The 19983-nt window shown below is 44.1% G+C and overlaps 1 protein-coding gene across 1 annotated transcript in view; it reads left to right on the top strand.

Moving 5' to 3' along the window:
* FHL2 (four and a half LIM domains 2) overlaps positions 1-19983 on the top strand; it is an 83442-nt gene that overhangs the window by 59737 nt on the left and 3722 nt on the right. Inside the window, exon 3 of the mRNA XM_075850349.1 lies at positions 17126-17300. Coding sequence (XP_075706464.1) covers positions 17126-17300 — 175 coding nt within the window. The remainder of the gene's footprint in view (positions 1-17125; positions 17301-19983) is intronic.

Raw genomic sequence — 19983 nt, 5'->3', positions numbered from 1 at the left:
GTGGGGGAGAGAGGGGGCTCCCTCCCTCTCTCCAAAACCACTCAGATGCGATGCACGCTATTGAGCACCGCATCTGAAGGGTTAAACGGGTGAGATCGATACTAATATCGATCTCACCAGGTCGAGCAGGGATGCCCCCAGCCCTCAGATACATCTGGCAGCTGAGAGCAGGGAGATTTGACAGCTCCCTGCTTTGTTTACTTTATTCTGATGCAGCGCCGTAGAAAGGCTATTGCATCAGAATAAAGCCCACTAATGACCGCCGTGAAAAGGCTTATAGGCGGTCATTAAGGGGTTAAAATTTGCATTAGTCTATTATTATTGTGTCTGCTGCTGCTGCTGCTGCTACTTTTATTATTATTATTATTATTACTACTTCCATTTTCCTGCATCTACGCTCGACATAAAATAGTATGTCAGATATGCCCAGAGTGTTTCTTTAAACTGGTCTATAATGTATCAATGTTACACGCTCCATAATCTTTATTTCACCCGCTGCTTATCTCTTCTAGCTTTCCTCTCTTCATCATCATCCATCAGACATCTACTATGAAATCACAGGGTTTTTTTTAATAGTCAATATAAGTTCAAATACGAAATTCCTATTAAATAGATGTACTAGTCCATACAAGTATTTGATCGTAGAAATTGATAATGTTCTAAACAATGGCATAAGCTCCTGAGCCCCAATTCAAAAGCTGTTACAGGGTCCCCTACCTACCATCTGCAATTTATAACTGTACTGTGTTTTTATGTGGCAGAGGGGCCTTTGCACCCCCTCAGTCACCAGGGGCCACGTGCTATTGCACCACCGCTATGGCTATGCCCCTGGTTCCAAACCATGCATGATTTATGGTATATCACAATAACGTTACCTTTTTATTAGTATTTAGTCTAGCTTATTTCCATTACCTTGCTGTCTACTGACTAGCAACTACATGTGGTACTAATAACATAGTTGGAATAAAGCCATTACATTACATGTAATCATTTAGAGTTATTGTTTGTAAAACCAGTGAGTAGATTACAAACGCTTGCATATTTTGTGGTAAAACGATCTGGCAAAAATTAGTGAAAAATGTTGTTAGTCTTGGAATGTGTATACGATGCACGATTTTAAGATTTATACAATAAGCAGCAGATTCCAAAGGTAAATAGATAAAAAGGGTTGCTATCTGTGAAGGAATCTCTGCCTTTTAAATGCTATGCCCTATAACCTACCCCAGCGGAGTTGTGTCCTGTATACACAATAGTCTTTCCTGGGGATTCTCAGAAAGACAAATCATCATAACCAGAATGTCTCTTGTTAAAAATGTGAAAAACATAACTATTGTCATGGAATTTTCCTTACTGACAACAGCAAAGTAATTAAATAAAATGTTTAACTGATGTCTTTTGTGTATATAGATAGGAATAAAGGGCCACTAAACACAAAAACTAACATTTGTACACTACCGTTCAAAAGTTTAGGGTCACTTAGAAATTTCCTTATTTTTGCAAGAAAAGCACAGTTTTTTTCAATGAAGATAACATTAAATTAATCAGAAATACACTCTATACATTGTTAATGTGGTAAATGACTATTCTAGCTGCAAACGTCTGGTTTTTAATGCAATACCTACATAGGTGTATAGAGGTGTATAGAGGCCCATTTCCAGCAACCATCACTCCAGTGTTCTAATGATACATTGTGTTTTCTAACTGTGTTAGAAGGCTAATGGATGATTAGAAAACACTTGAAAACCCTTGTGCAATTATGTTAGTACAGCTGTAAACCGTTTTGCTGTTTAGAGGAGCTATAAAACTGACCTTTCTTTGAGCTAGTTGAGAATCTGGAGCATTACATTTGTGCGTTCGATTAAACTCTCAAAATGGCTAGAAAAAGAGAGCTTTCATGTGAAACTCGATAGTCTATTCTTGTTCTTAGAAATGAAGGCTATTCCGTGCGAGAAATTGCCAAGAAACTGAAGATTTCCTACAACGGTGTGTACTACTCCCTTCAGAGGACAGCACACACAGGCTCTAACCAGAGTAGAAAGAGAAGTGGGAGGCCCCGCTGCACAACTGAGCAACAAGACAAGTACATTAGAGTCTCTAGTTTGAGAAATAGACGCCTCAGAGGTCCTCAACTGGCAGCTTCATTAAATAGTACCCGCAAAACGCCAGTGTCAACGTCTACAGTGAAGAGGCAACTCCGGGATGCTGGCCTTCAGGGCAGAGTGGCAAAGAAAAAGCCATATCTGAGACTGGCTAATAAAAGGAAAAGATTAATATGGGCAAAAGCACACAGACATTGGACAGAGGAAGATTGGAAAAAAGTGTTATGGGCAGACGAATTGAAGTTTGAGGTGTTTGGATCACACAGAAGAACATTTGTGAGACGCAGAACAACTGAAAAGATGCTGGAAGAGTGCCTGACGCCATCTGTCAAGCATGGTGGAGGTAATGTGATGGTCTGGGGTTGCTTTGGTGCTGGTAAAGTGGGAGATTTGTACAAGGTAAAAGGGATGTGGAATAAGGAAGGCTATCACTCCATTTTGCAACGCCATGCCATACCCTGTGGACAGCGCTTGATTGGAGCCAATTTCATCCTACAACAGGACAATGACCCAAAGCACACCTCCATATTATGCAAGAACTTTTTAGGGAAGAAGCAGGCAGCTGGTATTCTATCTGTAATGGAGTGGGCAGCGCAGTCACCAGATCTCAACCCCATAGAGCTGTTGTGGGAGCAGCTTGACCGTATGGTACGCAAGAAGTGTCCATCAAGCCAATCCAACTTGTGGGAGGGGCTTCTGGAAGCATGGGGTGAAATTTCTCCCGATTACCTCAGCAAATTAACAGCTAGAATGCCAAAGGTCTGCAATGCTGTAATTGCTGCAAATGGAGCATTCTTTGACAAAAGCAAAGTTTGAAGGAGAAAATTATTATTTGAAATAAAAATAATTATTTCTAACCTTGTCAATGTCTTGACTATATTTTCTAGTCATTTTGCAACTCATTTGATAAATATAAGTTTGAGTTTTCATGGAAAACACAAAATTGTCTGGGTGACCCCAAACTTTTGAACGGTAGTGTAGTTATGAGTCATGGAATGATTCAGTCCAAATATATAACATTTTATACATATTTTCTCTATTCTGTGACATGATATAAAAAAGTAAATAAAAATCAATTTTCAATTCTGAGTTAGTCCATTTAAGGCTATGTTCACACGGAGTATTTTGGGGGAGGAATATCTGCCTCAAAATTCCGTTTGGAACTTTGAGGCAGATTTCCTCTCCCTGCACGCCGTTTTTCGCGCCGTTTTTCGCCCGCGGCCATTGAGCGAAATACGCCTTCTCGGCCTCCCATTGAAGTCAATGGGAGGTCAGAGGCGGAAGCGCCCGAAGATAGGGCATGTCGCTTCTTTTTCCCGTGAGGCAGTTTTACTGCTCGCGGGAAAAAGACGCCGACGCCTCCCATTGAAATCAATGGGAGGCGTTCTCGGGCCGTTTTTGCCGAGTTTTGCGACGCGGCTTCCGCATCAAAAAACTCTGCAAAATACCCCGTGTGAACATAGCCTAAAGCTCCCATATATGTTAGTCCATTTGTAAAAAAAATAAAAAAATAAATGGGGACTGGCAGTCGACAGTGGAATGGTTTATGCTGACAACTCTGCTCCTTAGGCCTTATTCAAATGAACATTGCATACGTCCGTGTGCTGTCCGTTACAAAAACGGACAGCACACGGACCTATGCAATTCAATGGAGCTATTCAGACGTCCGTTATTTTCCATGCAGCGTGTTTACGTTGCGTGAAACTCACTGCATGTCATGTTCTGGTCCATCTTTGTGGACCACGTCGCCCATTGAAGTCTATGGGTGGGTGAAAATCACGGACAGCACACGGATGTCATCTATGTGCTGTCCGTGTTTCACGCAACGGTTGCTAAAGAAATGCTGAGAGAAAAAATAAAAAGAATGTGCACCAACACTGATATTAAAAACTGATGCCTCACAGAATAAACACTGATGGAACACGGAACTGAAATGCATTAAATACGGTCAGTTTTTTGCGGGAGCGAAACTAACACGCTTGTCTGAATCAGGCCTTACAGTAATTATCAGCTTTGTACATCCGTTTTTGTTAAAAGAGTCCACAGACAATAAGTTTTTCACAGGGCTCGGAGCCCAGCAATCAGCTCTGTAGGGCAACCTAGCCGCAGGTTTTTAACCCCCTTGCAGCACCGCAGTCGTGCAGTGAGGAGGAAGTGGGGCTTGAGATCCCTGTTATATTAATCAGAGGGGTCCCAGCGGTGTGGCACCCAGCGATCAAACATTTATTACCTATTCTGTGAATAGGTGATAAATGCACTTTTTGGGACAAACCCCTTTAAGTCAGAATTCACTAATAGGGTGATTGAAAATGCTTATTTGGAACCAGACAACTCTTTTAACACTGCTCCACTGAAAATGAAGTTGGCAATAGTGAGGCAATACATGGAGGTATTCTCCCAGAAATAAGTATTGGCTGGGTTCAACTCAGCCCAAAACTGGATTGTCGGATTTAGTTGGAGGGTCTCTTTCACCACATTTCATGTTGAGCCGTTTCAGCTGAAAACCTACAATGAAGTGTTTCGCCGGAGTGGTTATTATGGAATTTGCTGTGTGAGGTCCATAGTACAATTTACAGCTGTATACATACAAAAAGGGGATCATCACTCCATAAAAATAACTTTTTTTTTACAGCTTTGACATTTTTGGCAGCAGAATACTTACGTCTAATCCCATTAGTTGTTGATAGTTTATATGGCTACCATCTGCAAATAAGAAGAGGCCGTACTGAAAGAAGAAAAAAGGAATAAGGGAAGGCCTCCATGACTAAAATAGATGGGAGGGACACAGAGTTGGCTGGCCTATGAGAGGAAAGGGGGGGGGGACAGCAGGAGGGCTTGAGTGAGAAGGGGTGGGGATTGAAGGGGATGTACCTGTTTCCTGTTTGTGCTCTCCCTCTCTTCGCCAGGACACAGAAGCAGGAACATGTTTGTTACCCCTGCTGCGTCTGATGAGGAGGCTATGGAGCTGTTGCGGGCCGCGGCAGCCTCTCAGGGTCCTGGATGGCTCGGAGCACGAGTAGCGACGCTGCTGCAGGGACAATCGGGCGCTCCGGTCCAGGAGCGAGCAGAGTCGGCTGGAGCAAGCGGGGAGCGCTCTGTCATGCCGGTGGTCGCGGGGCTGCTGGAGCAGGCCGAGGTACAGGACCGGCGTACCAGGGGGTCGGGCAGGAGAAGAGGAGAGCCCGTTTCCCCCATGACTCAGGCCAGGGCTGGCACTCCCGGCGTGACGCGCAGCACGAGGCGCTCGCGCCCGCCCGCAAGGCTGAGTCCTGAAGACATCCCGCGGGCGCGGCGGCGCAAGAGGAGCCCATCAGTGGACCCTGCAGGCCAGACCCCAGGGCGGCCTGCCGCTGCTCTTTCGTCTGGTCCTGGGAGGAATCCCAAAACGCGGCAGCGCCCGGCGGCAGCGGCGAGGAGGACGCGGCCTTCACTTCCGGTCACATCCTCTCCTTCTTCAGCACGTGGCGGAAGGGCAACGGCGACCCTGCATGGTGAGGTGCCAGCCAGAGGGTCGGCTCATGGTGTCGTCGAGGTGGAAACGACCAGAGGTCGCAGGATGAGGTCGGTGGTTGGAGTGCCAGGGACGGAACAGCTTGGAGCTGGTTCAGCGGGACGGATGAGGCATGAACTGGACCTCGGCCAATTGGATGATGCGATGTCACCCCCCCTTTACTCAGACGAAAATCGGAATTCCCCGTGCACACATTGCCAATGCGGACAGCGCCAGAGGGAGTCCGGAGCATTGGAGGACGGTGAGCGGCGGGCCTCTCCACGTGGACATGGGGGTCCGGCTGACGGGTTCACAGCCCCTGGGCAGCCTGGTGAGTTGACACCTACGTTACCATTTCCAGCTTTATTGATGTCGGGTATCGGTGTAGAGGGTGTCGCGGCGGTGGGCGTCGCGGCGGAGTCGGGGGTCTCGTCGCTACAGGCGGGTGCGGGGGATAGTTTGGCGGAGTTAGTGGGTTGTTTAAAAGTGTTAGTGGGGCGGCTAGGTGGTTCCCCTTCCCAAGAATCGTCAGGTGTGGCGCCGGCCGCGGTGTGGGGGGGCAGTGTTGGAAGCGCTCCGGTTCGTCAAAACGGTGGGGGGTTGAATGCCGGGGCAGCGGTGGCAGTGGCGGCGGCGGTTCAAACAGACTCGCCAAAGGAGGTTGATAGGGTGCGTCTTGATGATCGTGCGCGCGGGGAGGTTTATGTTTGTTATGAGGGCCCGTTAGGGGCGCATTTAAAGCAGGAGGTAAAGGAAAGGATTTGGAAAGACGAGTATGTGGAGATTTTTTCCTTGCTTCCGCTGGAGAAGTTTAATTTAGATAAGGTGAAGCGGGATGAAACAAAAAAGGATGAGGAAGAAAAGAGACGGTACAGGTTGATTCCAAAAACGTTCGTCAATTGGATGCAGGCTTTTGCAATTTTGGCGAGCGTTATTGGGGAAAAGGCGCCAGATAATTGTTCCGGCTTGTTTTGTTATTTGGATGCGGTGGGGGAGGCGCATCGGGTTTATGGGGGCCAGGCCTGGCTTCGTTACGATGAGCAGTTTCGGCAGAGGAAAGCGGTGCGGCCGAATATACGGTGGGACCATAAGGACATAGCCTTATGGTTGAAAGTGACGGCACTTTATAAGCAGGGGCAGTCCTTTCCCGGGAGCGGGAATGCAGCAGGAACTTCCGGCGGGGGTAGTCAGGCCTCAGGTTCAAAATTTGGGACGTGTTGGCAGTTCAATGAGGGGCAGTGCAAATTTGGAGCGACGTGTAAATTCAAGCATGCGTGTTCACATTGCAGCGGGCAGTCACATGGAGCGTCTAAATGTTTTAAGAAGGGTAAACGACAAGGGGGAGCCAGCGGTGCGTCTGGTTATGGGGGAGACTCCGGTGAAACTCATAAAGATGGCCCCCTTTCTAAGTAGGTACCCCAATAAGGAGGGGGCGCGGTTGATTAGTTTAGGTTTTGGTTACGGTTTCGTTATTCCGCCCCCTTTGCATGAGGTCCCTTTCACGCAGCGCAACCTTAAGTCGGCATATCAGCATGCGGGGGTAGTCTCGGAAAAAATCCGGAAGGAGATTGATCTGGGCAGAATGGCGGGCCCCTTTAGCACGATCCCAGTTCCAGGTTTGGTGGTGTCACCGTTAGGGGTGGTTCCAAAACGAGAAGGTAACAAATTCCGGCTTATTCAGCATTTGTCCTTCCCGAAGGGGGCGTCGGTTAACGATGGCATTGACCAGGATCTCTGTTCTGTGGTCTACACGTCGTTTGATGCGGCGGTAGCGTTGGTACGTGGTTACGGAAGAGGGGCTCTGATGGCAAAAACTGATATTCAAGCGGCGTTTCGTTTGTTGCCGGTTCATCCGGACAGCCAGAGGTTGTTGGGATGTTATTGGGAAGGGGATTATTACATTGATCTATGCCTTCCCATGGGTTGTTCGTTGTCGTGCGCGTACTTTGAGGTGTTTAGTTCTTTTTTGGAATGGGTAGTCAGGGAGGTCGCGGGGGTGGAATCAGTTATTCACTATCTCGACGATTTCTTGTGCGTTGGCCCGTCGTGTTCGGGGGTTTGCGCAAATTTGTTGGAGACGGTCAATTGGGTGTCAAGGGAGTTCGGTGTACCCTTGGCTGTGGAAAAAACTGAGGGTCCGGTGACGACCATTTGTTTTTTGGGAATTACTATCGACTCCGTAGCAATGGAGTGCAGATTGCCGGAGGATAAGTTGGGGGATTTGCGGTTGGTAGTGGAGCGAGCGTGTCGGATTAGGAAAATTACGCTACGTGAATTGCAGTCCTTATTGGGGAAGTTGAATTTTGCTTGCCGCATCATGCCGATGGGCAGGGTTTTTTGTCGGCGGTTGGCAGCGGCGACGGCGGGGGTTCGGGAACCCCATCATTTCATTCGTCTGGCTGCAGAGCACAGGGAAGATTTACAGGTCTGGCTCCATTTTCTGGCACAGTATAATGGGCGCTCTCTTTGGATGTCCCGGGCGTTAGATAGCTTCGATTTGGAATTGTTCACTGACGCGTCTGGGGCGGTGGGGTTCGGGGCGTTCTTTAAAGGTCAATGGTGCGCGGGAAAATGGCCGGTTGCATGGGTGGAGGCGGGACTGACGCGTAACTTGGCCCTACTCGAACTGTTTCCCATCGTGGTGGCAGTCACCATTTGGGGAGACAGGTTCCGGGACAAAAAAGTGCGTTTTCATTGCGACAATTTGGGGGTGGTGATGGCTATAAATAATACTTCGGCGTCGTCCCCTCCAGTGGTTCGCTTGTTGCGTCAGTTGGTGCTTTCCTGTTTGAGTTTAAATGCATGGGTGGTGGCGGTGCATGTTCCCGGGGTAGAGAATTGTATTGCTGACGCGCTTTCTCGCTCGCAGTGGGATCGTTTCCGGCAGCTGGTCCCGGACGCGGAGTTAACAGGGGTGGACTGTCCCAGTCATCTGTGGGAGCTGGTATCCAGGCGGCAGGTGCATTGATTAAACGTTCACTGGCCAGTGCGACGTGGTCGTCGTATGCGGCTGGATGGAGGCAATGGGAGGAGTGGGTGAGATCTTTGGGGGATGTGTGCTCGGATGATGATAGGATGGTGGCCTTGCTGTTTTGGTTGGGGGATGCGTTCGCCCGGGGTTGCACGGTCGCTAAGGTTAATCGCTTCGTGGCGGCCATTGCTTTCGGTTGTAAGTTACGGGGGTTGGCAGATATCACGAAGCGGTTCTTGGTGGGCCAGGCATTGAAGGGGCTGAGACGGGGTGTAGTGGTGAGGGATAAGAGGCGTCCCGTGTCATTTCAATTGTTGTGTTCCCTGGAGGTGGTGGTGCGGCAGGTGTGTCGTTCAGAGTATGAGAGCAAGCTTTTCCGGTTGGCTTTTGCGTTAGCCTTTTTTGGAGCTTTTCGGGTAGGGGAATTGGTTTCCCCCAGTTCGGTGAGAGCGGGGGGCTTGTTGCAGGATAATGTCGATTTGTATGAAGACAGGGTGGAGATAGTGTTGCGAAGGTCCAAAACGGACCAAGGAGGGGCAGGACGTCGAGTGGTTTTGCTGGCGGTCCCAAAGAATCCGGTTTGTCCAGTGTTGTGTGTCAAGGAGTACTTGGCGGGTTTAGATCTCTCAGACGGGCCGTTGCTGCGGCACGAGGATGGCTCGTTTCTGTCGCGGTATCAGTTTATTTCGGTTTTCAGAAAGTGTCTGGTGGCTAGCGGGGTGCAGGCAGAGCAATACTCGTCTCATTCTTTCCGTATAGGGGCAGCGACGGAGGCGGTGACATGGGGTTTAGATGATGCAGGCGTGCAGCGGATAGGGCGTTGGGAGTCGGCGCGTTTCCGTTCTTATGTGCGCTTGAACATGTTGTGATATATTGATGTATAGCATGTTCCGGGTGCGTGCGTTTCCGCCTGAGTATTAATGGTACGCGGCAGCAAGAGGTGGTGCGTGTATGTTCTTCATTTGTTTTGCAGGCCGTGACTCATGCATGGTGTGGATTATGGGACATTCTTTTGTGTACTGGGGTGCCCTTCGCGCGGATGTACGGCCGGACGGTCGACAGCTCAGGATTCCGCGGGACGCGGCGGTTGTGAGGTGGATGGGTATACGGGGAATGACATGGAACAGGGTATTGCCCGAGTTTCACAATTTTGTACTGCTTGACAGGGCGCCGGAGGTACTGGTGTTGCATGTGGGAGGCAACGATTTGGGTATACGCCCTTTCCGGGAGTTGGTACGGGACGTCAAGCATGATTTGCTCTGCTTATGGGCAACTTATCCTAAATTGGTGACGGTGTGGTCTGAGATGGTCCCTAGGAAGAACTGGCGGATGGCCCGTTCTGTGGGAAAAATTAACAAGGCTCGCATTAAGGCTAATAGGGCCATATCGAGCTTCGTGACGCGTAATGGTGGGGTTGCGGTGCGCCACTGGGATCTGGAGGCTGGGACAGGCAGCTACTGGAGAGAGGACGGTGTGCACCTCAATGAGGTGGGGATGGATATGTGGAGTCTGGCTTTGACCGATGGAATTGAGCGAGCGGTGGGAGTGTGGAGGAGCTCGCAGGCGTGAGGTGGTCAAGGCCTGTTTCGCTTTGGCGGGGGGGAGTCCTTGAAGTAGGTCGTAAAAAGTGGTGGGGGGGAATGCATCACGGGATGCACCCCCAATTTGTCGGCTTCTTAGGGTGTTACCCCTTTTGAAAGCTGGGTTATATATATTTATATATATATGGTGGTCATCTGCAAAAAGGTAATTTGGTGCTCCTGGGCCGGGTTACGGCTGGGGGTAAGGTATTTGTGGGCAGATGGCCAAAATTAAGTATCGGTGGCTTCAAGGACTTGCCCCTGTCATTCTGGTTGGTTTATAATGTTATGACCCTGATAGGGTCGCAGTGGGTTATTTGTTGTTATGATGTATCCCCTTTTTTGGGGATTCAAAAATTATGGTATTTAAAGTTATTGTTATTTAAATAATAAACGGCTGCTGTGGCCATTAAAATCCAACTCTGTTTCAGTGTCTGCTTTGGGAGGGTAGATTTACATAAGGGGAGAAGCGGCTCGACTTATTTGAGTCAAGAAGAGGCCGTACTGAAAGAAGAAAAAAGGAATAAGGGAAGGCCTCCATGACTAAAATAGATGGGAGGGACACAGAGTTGGCTGGCCTATGAGAGGAAAGGGGGGGGGGGACAGCAGGAGGGCTTGAGTGAGAAGGGGTGGGGATTGAAGGGGATGTACCTGTTTCCTGTTTGTGCTCTCCCTCTCTTCGCCAGGACACAGAAGCAGGAACATGTTCCCGCCCGCCCGCCCTGATGTGGATCGGTTGACCGCGGCAAAAGGTTGCTGCGGATGGTGGTTCTTCTCGTCAAAGTTTATTTCCTTATTGACATTTGTCTTTGGGGGAGGTTAAATTTTGTCATTGCAGCTGCGGGGGGGAGTCCTTGAAGTAGGTCGTAAAAAGTGGTGGGGGGGAATGCATCACGGGATGCACCCCCAATTTGTCGGCTTCTTAGGGTGTTACCCCTTTTGAAAGCTGGGTTATATATATTTATATATATATGGTGGTCATCTGCAAAAAGGTAATTTGGTGCTCCTGGGCCGGGTTACGGCTGGGGGTAAGGTATTTGTGGGCAGATGGCCAAAATTAAGTATCGGTGGCTTCAAGGACTTGCCCCTGTCATTCTGGTTGGTTTATAATGTTATGACCCTGATAGGGTCGCAGTGGGTTATTTGTTGTTATGATGTATCCCCTTTTTTGGGGATTCAAAAATTATGGTATTTAAAGTTATTGTTATTTAAATAATAAACGGCTGCTGTGGCCATTAAAATCCAACTCTGTTTCAGTGTCTGCTTTGGGAGGGTAGATTTACATAAGGGGAGAAGCGACTCGACTTATTTGAGTCATGAACAATGACTTGGATTAGATTATGAGTGGTAAAAATGGATGTAAAAAGTTCAGGACAAAACAACTTTCAGAAGGAGTAGTTTTAATTTCCTCTTTATTTGTTTGAGTTGGAGGATAAATATTATTCTGGACAGTGGTTTCAATAAAAACTGTAGCTGTATGATGTGTGTATGAACATATTCTTCTTGAAATGTTCTTGGCTAGGCATATTTATTCTCAAAATTTAATGGATTAGGCAGGGCAATATTTCTTCAGCTTAAATAAATGAATCTGTTCGGTGAGACTTTGAAACTGATCATCGTCCTGTCCTGAGCCAGTTTGTTTCCAACACTTGTGAATACATACACGTCTTTTAAAAGGAAGATAGACGTATTATTTGACATTAACTCGGAACAATCATTCACGTAAATAAAGCAAAAGTAGCTACCTTTGTTATCCATTTCATATTTGACACTGTCAACATGTACAAACTACACACTTACTGATGTCCTTGTGCACCGTATGGCTTACATTCAGATAAATATGTCATGGTCTGTTAGATAAAAAATAAAAAAAAGGCAATAAAGTATGTTTTGAAAGTTTAGGAACCTCACTGGCAAGAACATACAAACGCCATGCTGATGTTAGCCCTGCTTACATCCCAATCCATGACTCCAGACAAAGAAATACAGAAAAAAATGGCGCACCCTAGTGTGGTATTGTCATGTGGAATTGCATGATGGACAGATGTTGATGTGCACTAACCTGATAGAGTTGTGTTATAAATAGGCACAACTCTACTGTAGACTTTGGATAATGCAAATGCGATAGAAAGTTTCTCCCATTCCTCTCTCGGAGTTGGGGGATCAGAAATCATAGACACGCATAGTTTCAAGTAAAGCTTTGACTTCCAAAACTAGGCGCTGATGGCTCCATACGAGGTTAATATCTATTAAATTAATTGTCAAGACAATCGTGTAATGTCATAAAAGCAGAAGATTTATTATAAAAAACAATGTTTCGATCTTGGGCTGAGTTCTCTGTCAGGCATGTCTGATGTGATCATAAATTTCACTTATATACACACTAAAGGGTGGGAATTCTTGAAAACACAATGAAAGGTAAAAGGGTCAATGTTCATAAATATTATTTGCAGTCCAAAATAATCATATCACAAAAAACTATTAAACAAATTGAATAAATAAATGCATTCCCAATATCTTTAGAACCTCGCAATGTAAAATTATATAGTATTTGTTATTTGAAAGTAGTGGCATTTCTACGATGTGCGGGGTGGATCAAAATAGCTGTACATATTGTGTTGTAATATCCGTCCTCTGTGTTTTACAATGGTTCTTTGTATTTTGCTTTTATGGATACCTGTCGGGAGTTTCTAGTTTTGTTGCATTGTTTCCATGGTGACTCGCCCGTGTCTCACTACAGGGGCCGATAAGGCAAAAATAAGGGGAGATATTAAACTATGTGGGGGGAACATATGCAGTATTACTGAATCCTATGTGATAAAAGATGGTGAGAAATGGAGCGCTTATCTATTTAGGTGGTTTATTGATAGGGATATGTTTTGGTGTCTGTCAACTTCACGCTGGTGCCAATATGATAATAAGAAACCAAGCTTTTTGTAGATAGATAGCATGTCAAACAGAGCGCCATCTGCACACGGCTTCTTAGACAATAGAAGAAAAGAACAAAACACCACAGTCCCGGACTATTGAACTGTATTATCAAGGTAATTTATGGAAAATTCATAAAGAATGGTTTAAAACCAAAAGTCTAAAAAATGTTTTAGTATAATGTTGCTATGACCGGCAATTTGGTTTTCATGTTATGCTTTCGTTGGTCTATTCAGATTTTTATGGGTATTTCTTATAGTGGTGTGATTTTGATGTTCTCAAATCTTCTATTATGTTTTTCAACAAGGTGTCTAGATAAACTGTAAACAGACTTTTTTTGTTTTTAGATGATACTTTTCATGGTCCCTGCTCTTCTGAATATTATGGTTGTTGTTTTGGATATAATGTTTTTTAACAGGGGATCCAATAAAAGCATATCACAGTGTTTTTCTAAGGTTTTTCTCACAAAGCCATTTCCTGCATTAAATCTTGTGATGAAATAACTAGTGAACTTTTTGAGACCTTTGAAAAATAACCTGGCCAAAACGAAGGAAAAATGCCTACAAGAAAAACGAAAGGAAACATTGATTGCGAAGAATAAAAAGTTTAGAGGTGATTTCACCACAAGATACGATGCAGGAAATGTCTTTGTGAGAAAAACCTTTGTGGGATAAGCTTTTATTGGATCTCTGTTAAAAATATTGTATCAAAAAGGTAAAAAAAATGAGGAGACCAAAAAAAAAATCTGTTCTTCCCCGAGATGAAAGGTTCATATACGTATGGCAGTATATACAAGGAGAGGGGGATAGCTGTGTGGCAGTATATACAAGGGGAGGGGGATTTCTGTGTGGCAGTATATACAAGGGGAAGGGGGGTTGTGTAGCAGTATATACAAGGGGAGAGGGGGGCTGGGTACCACCATATACAAGGGGAGGGGGATTACTGTGTGGCAGTATATACAAGGGGACGGGGGCTGTGTGGCAGTTTATATAAGGGGAGGGGGAATGCTGTGTGGCAGTATATACAAGGGGAGGGGGATTGCTGTGTGGCAGTATATACAAGGGGGAGGGGGCTGTGTGGCAGTATACACAAGGGGAGGGGGGATTGCTGTGTGACAGTATGTACAAGGGGAGGGGGATTGCTGTGTGGCAGTATGTACAGGGGGAGAGGGGATTGCGGTGTGGCAGTATATACAAGGGGAAGGGGGATTGCTATGTGGCAGTATATACAAGGGGAGGGGGGATTGCTGTGTGACAGTATATACAAGGGGAGGGTGATTGCTGTGTGGCAGTATATACAAGGGGAGGGTGATTGCTGTTTAGCAGTATATACAAGGGGAGGGGGAATTGCTGTGTGGCAGTGTATACAAGGGGAGGGGGGATTGCTGTGCAGCAGTATATACAAGGGGATGGGGGATTGCTGTGCGCAAGTATATACAAGAGGAGGGGGGATTGCTTTGTGGCAGTATATACAATTGGGAGGGGGGATTGCTGTGTGGCAGTATATACAAGGGGAGGGGGGATTGCTGTGCAGCAGTATATACAAGGGGATGGGGGATTGTTGTGCGCAAGTATATACAAGAGGAGGGGGGATTGCTTTGTGGCAGTATATACAATTGGGAGGGGGGATTGCTGTGTGGCAGTATATACAAGGGGGCTGTGTGGCAGTATATACAAGGGGGCTGTGTGGCAGTATATACAAGGGGGCTGTGTGGCAGTATATACAAGGGGGCTGTGTGGCGCTATCTATAGGGGCAGTAGTGTAATGAGGGATTCTTTCATTGATGCCTATAATTGGTGTTTATAACGGTCTATTTTACTGGTGGACTTGTAATATTATAGTATTTAAAAAGTAATTAAAACTAATTTAAAATAAGTTTTCTTATTCTCTTATTTATTGCGCTATATTAGCGTTAACTGGGGGTATTACTTTTGGTCATCAGATCGCCCACCATTGATGGAGACTTGCCCTTCTCCCTAACTGCCCCGCTCAGGAGCTGACAAGGCTTAAAGGGAACATTGGGCCCCACCCAGCCGTTTAGATACAATTTCGAATGATGAACCTGGAGGAAAAAGTGGCAAGGGGGTTCATAAATATTGAGTTTGGCTTGAATGACATATTTTCTACCGCGTTGTGTAAATGACAAACGTTAAAAATATACAGTGCTCTTCTATATGTGCACAACATGCTCAAAGTACAGAAATATATTCTAGCTAAAAGCAACAGTCAACCAAATAATTCAGTACACTTTTATGAAGGTGAATAGAATCAAATCCCTTCTACCCTCAGTAGCTAATCCAGTTTTTATCATAGTTGGTCAGCATATAGTCAAAATTTGGAAATATTTTGGCAATTGCACTGGTGCAAACTCCCCCCTCCATGTAAAAATACCCCACACTTCACCTCAGGACTTTGGATGCACAAGTTAATAAGGTTTTAGGGTTCTCTATGATGCTTGACTCCATTGCAGTTGCCTGACGGCTATCAGCTCGGTCTGTACTCTTCCTTAAATATTATATAATGCAATTTGTTGGGCTTCTGGTCATTTGAGTACAATTATCCTTTGAGATATTGCACTGGTAATGCAACCTTCTTAGGCAATTATGTATTTTACATATCACATATTATTTATACCTAATATAAACTAGAATTAAGAATATTTTTTACTGTGCTGTTAAAGAGATTACTCTAAATTGAGAAATATCCTTTGTAAAGTCACTGTATTATTTATGAAGAGGATTATTGCTCATGCTAGCCTTGCCAAGTGTTCTGCAGAATCTGCACAATGTAATTTGACAGATTTATTTTTGTCATGTAATCTGGCAATCCTTGGTAAAATCTAAAAAATATAGATTTGGGAACTTGATAATTTATTTTATGATGAGATAAATAAATACTAAAATTATTTTAAAGTAGTTTTGTCAACTTTTTAAAGTACATAAAGGATATAATGTAGTAACTGAGCGCAGGTGAAAATGTCTGTAATTCTAGGGGAAAACTCCAGCAGGGAGACAGAAATTTCCCTTCGGGGCCTCTCCTGTCCCTTCAAAACTACAATGTTAAAATAAGAAGTGAACACCCTAGAAATCCATACTCCAGCACTGGGGAGTCAGGACTAATGGGCATATTTTATTCACATCTTTGTGGTCCCGAAGTGCCGGAAGCTGGAAATGCTTTATATCAGTATTATGCAAAACACTGCTCTGTGTAGTAGTATGGAGATCTAGCATGACACCAAGGTCTCTGTGCTTTAGGGGTTACAGAGAATCTGTTATTGAGTCAGGCCTCTATATAATAGGGCAGTTTTGCTAATATTATATTTGTTCTACAGTTGTTTTGCTTTAGAGGGGCTGCCGCTAGTAAGAAGAATTCATTATATAAGCCTTATCATACATTGTATCATGAACTATAAGCAAGGGACCTTGAGGTTATTTTTTTTGCACTTTAAAAGTTACGTTGAACGTTACAAGATAAGTGGTCGCAACAGATTTTTGGATAACTATCGACTTAGGTTAATAAACGTCTAAAGCTGAATTATACCCATACTAGATCCAGACTTGTTTCCATTGTAATCATATCATAATTATGTTTTTCAATTTTGATTATCTTCTGCTTTTAATTGTAAAGCTGTATAATAATTATACTTAAAGGGGTTTTCCACTCTGGGCATTCCCTTTTTGTCAGAACGGTCCCATAAAAATAAGCTGATCACCAGGTGTCCTGTTGCTTTGACTCCCATCAATCAGCTTTAATCATTGAGGAAACCTTCAAGCAAGTATTAAATTCTCCTGCGGTGCCACTACAGGGGAAATAAAGCATTACACAGTGTCTATCAAATTAATGTAATACGCGGATGTGCGCATGTGATAGACACTCTTTGTAACTGCTTTCCACTACGGCTAATGGATGAAAGTCCTACACTTGGGACTCCCCTCTATTATTTAAAAATTACCTTATAGGTTATCAGAAAAGGTCTTTTGTAAAGTCGACAACCAGTTTAATTACAAAACTATATTGTTAAAGTATGACCTGCTAATGGTCTCAATTGCTCTTTCAGGATCTTTCGTACAAGGATCGCCACTGGCATGAAGCCTGCTTTCACTGTTTCCAGTGCCAGCGGTCATTGGTGGACAAACCATTTGCTGCAAAGGATGAACATCTCATCTGTACTGAATGTTACTCTAATGAATATTCTTCCAAGTGCAACGAATGCAAGAAAACAATCATGCCAGGTTAGTGTATGTTGGGGATTATTACATGTAATGGAAAGAGTGTAACTTCTTAAATTTAAATCATGTGAGCTATTGTAGACATAAGGGAAAACATCATTAAAAAAAATAACATATTATTTAAATCAGGTTTTTGTTCTGAACATTTTCTTTCACATTTTTGGCAAGTGTTTTTTTTTTTTACTATCCACATGAAAAAAATCTTTCAACATTCCAGTTTTCACATAGGCCACTAGAGCAGACACAATAGGACAGGACACTTCCTATTTTCTGTCATTTACTTCTCAGCTTTGCTGTATATTTTAGGATAGAATGAGCAGAGTAATCTCATTATAATTATAGGGTAGATGAGTTAATGACAGCTCTATTGTACTGCTGGAGGCCTAGATAAGGCAGGATAGCAGAACTATACAGAGATATGGCTCTCTAGTCCTTAGAGGATAGTGCTGTACTCCATCCCTCCTTGGTTAATGTAATAATCTATGTGTCAAAGTCCGTAGCATATTCAGGGTCCAGTGGCTGAAAAATAAAAATAAAGAATAAACACCTTGGGGCAGATTTACCAATGCTGTCTAAGATTTAAACAGTAAACTTAGACCAAGCAGTCATAAAATGTGCCAAAGTTACCACAGTCGTGCATGCTGTATGATAAATTTGGCACATCTTGCTCGACATGTTAGACAGTTTACGTTATACCGCTTCATGGTTGGCTTAGTTGACGCCAGTTTTTTGTACCCAAATTTTATCGTACATCAGCAAATTTAAGCCACACCCCACCCATCTAGACCACATGCCCTTTCCATCTAAGAAACGCTTCCTTTTCGGGAAAAGATGAAAAAGTGTCAAAAACACTTAATAAATATAGAGCATGACATGTGCACCAGAATTTTGTCTAAATTTGAGCCAAAATTCTGGCGCATTTTGAATAGTAAATCTGCCCCTTCATTTTTCTTCAACAGACTTTCATCTAATTACTGAAACTGAAATCAAATAGATGACACATTCCCTTTAACCACCTAGTATATTCTCAACTACACCTCAGTTTAGACTACATGGCTTATTCACTAAAAGGGTATGTTCATCTTTGAACACCATTATTGGAGATTTATTTTCATCTGTCAAGTATGCTTGGTAAAGGATAGCCATAAATATTAGAATTAGTTGTGTCCTTTAAACTTTTATATTTTGCACATTTTGTGTGCTTGGTGGGTAGTGATGAGAGAATCTAATCTCCCCAAAGTTTTGGATTTTAGCGAATACAAAACTTTTGGTATTAATCCCGCATGAATTGCTCAAAATGGTGACTGCCATTTTACAGATCAGAAGAAGACAAGAAGACAGAGAAGAATAATCACATGACCTTATACAGTGGCTCAGCAGGCTTCCCCATAATGATATGCAGGCAGCTCTCCCTCTAGCACAGCCAATCATGAGGGGTATAGGTGTGAATAACTGGTGACATTAATATGACTCATAGCCACTATAAATAGCCCAGCCAGGAAATGCTGCTGCTTTGTGGGGAGAGAGAGAGAGGAGAGAGAGGACAGAGAGTGAGAGATAGAGATAGTAAAAAACAGACTACATATAGATACTGGATTAGTGTCGGTGAATGCATTTCATAGTGAGGAGAAGAGAATAGATAGTTAGATTTAAAATAATTTGATAGAGAGATTTTAGAGAAAGATAGGAGTCAGTCAGTGTCCGTGTGTTAGTTAGTCAGGCAGCCATTGCTGTGAGTGAGTGCTGCTGCAGCTGTACGATTCTTGCATTAATTTGTGAATAACCAATCTTCATCACATTATTCACAAATTTTCTTCAATAATATTATTACTGGCGCTAATAGCGTGATGCTGCCTCCTGAAACAGACGTCACGGACATGACGACACTTAGTTTTGCATATATCTCATAGTGTCCCCAAAAATTGTCGTATTGTTCTGCGTCAAGCATTTATACAGCCTCATTACACCTTAGTCTGTGTAAGTTTAAAAAGCATAAAAAAATCTGACAGTGCAGTGTATTTTTTATAAAGGCTGTTTTTTTTTACCATCGGATACCATCCGTTCACCCGCAGTTGAGTTACTTTCGATTCGCAAAACTTTTATTTGGATAGATATTGACGACCGGTTCAATAGAATCGGACTCGGGACGAATTTCAGCTGATTGGCTTATTTCAGATTTTAGCTCTTATTTTTCAGAGGCCCTTTTGAAAATGAAATAATAATCTGATTAGTTGCTATCGGCAACGTCTCCACCCCTGTGGTCACAGGCAAAATAAACTATTTATATTGTTTTTAAGGGCTAATATAATAGAATTATATTTTTGGCTCTGAGAGTCTAATGTATGTGCACACGCAAACTCAAAAACGTCTGAAAATACGGAGCTGTTTTCAAGGGAAAACAGCTCCTGATTTTCAGACGTTTTTTAAGCCACTTGCGTTTATCGCTGCGTTTTTTACGGCCGTTTTTGGAGCTGTTTTTCCATAGTCAATGAAAAATGGCTCCAAAAACGGCTCAAAAAGTGACATGCACTTCTTTTTCACGGGCGTCTTTTTACGCACCATTTTTTTTAAAATGAGGCGTAAAAAACTGCTCCGTTTTTTCAGGCGTTTTTCGAGGCGTAAACGCCCCGAAATACAACTGAAAACACTACGTGTACACATACCCATACTGTTCTAAACTCTTTTT

Source organism: Rhinoderma darwinii, chromosome 2 (genome assembly GCF_050947455.1).
Source record: "Rhinoderma darwinii isolate aRhiDar2 chromosome 2, aRhiDar2.hap1, whole genome shotgun sequence".
Lineage (NCBI taxonomy): Eukaryota > Metazoa > Chordata > Amphibia > Anura > Rhinodermatidae > Rhinoderma > Rhinoderma darwinii.
Note: the sequence above shows the minus strand (reverse complement) of the source record. Positions and strands in the feature narration are given on the sequence as shown.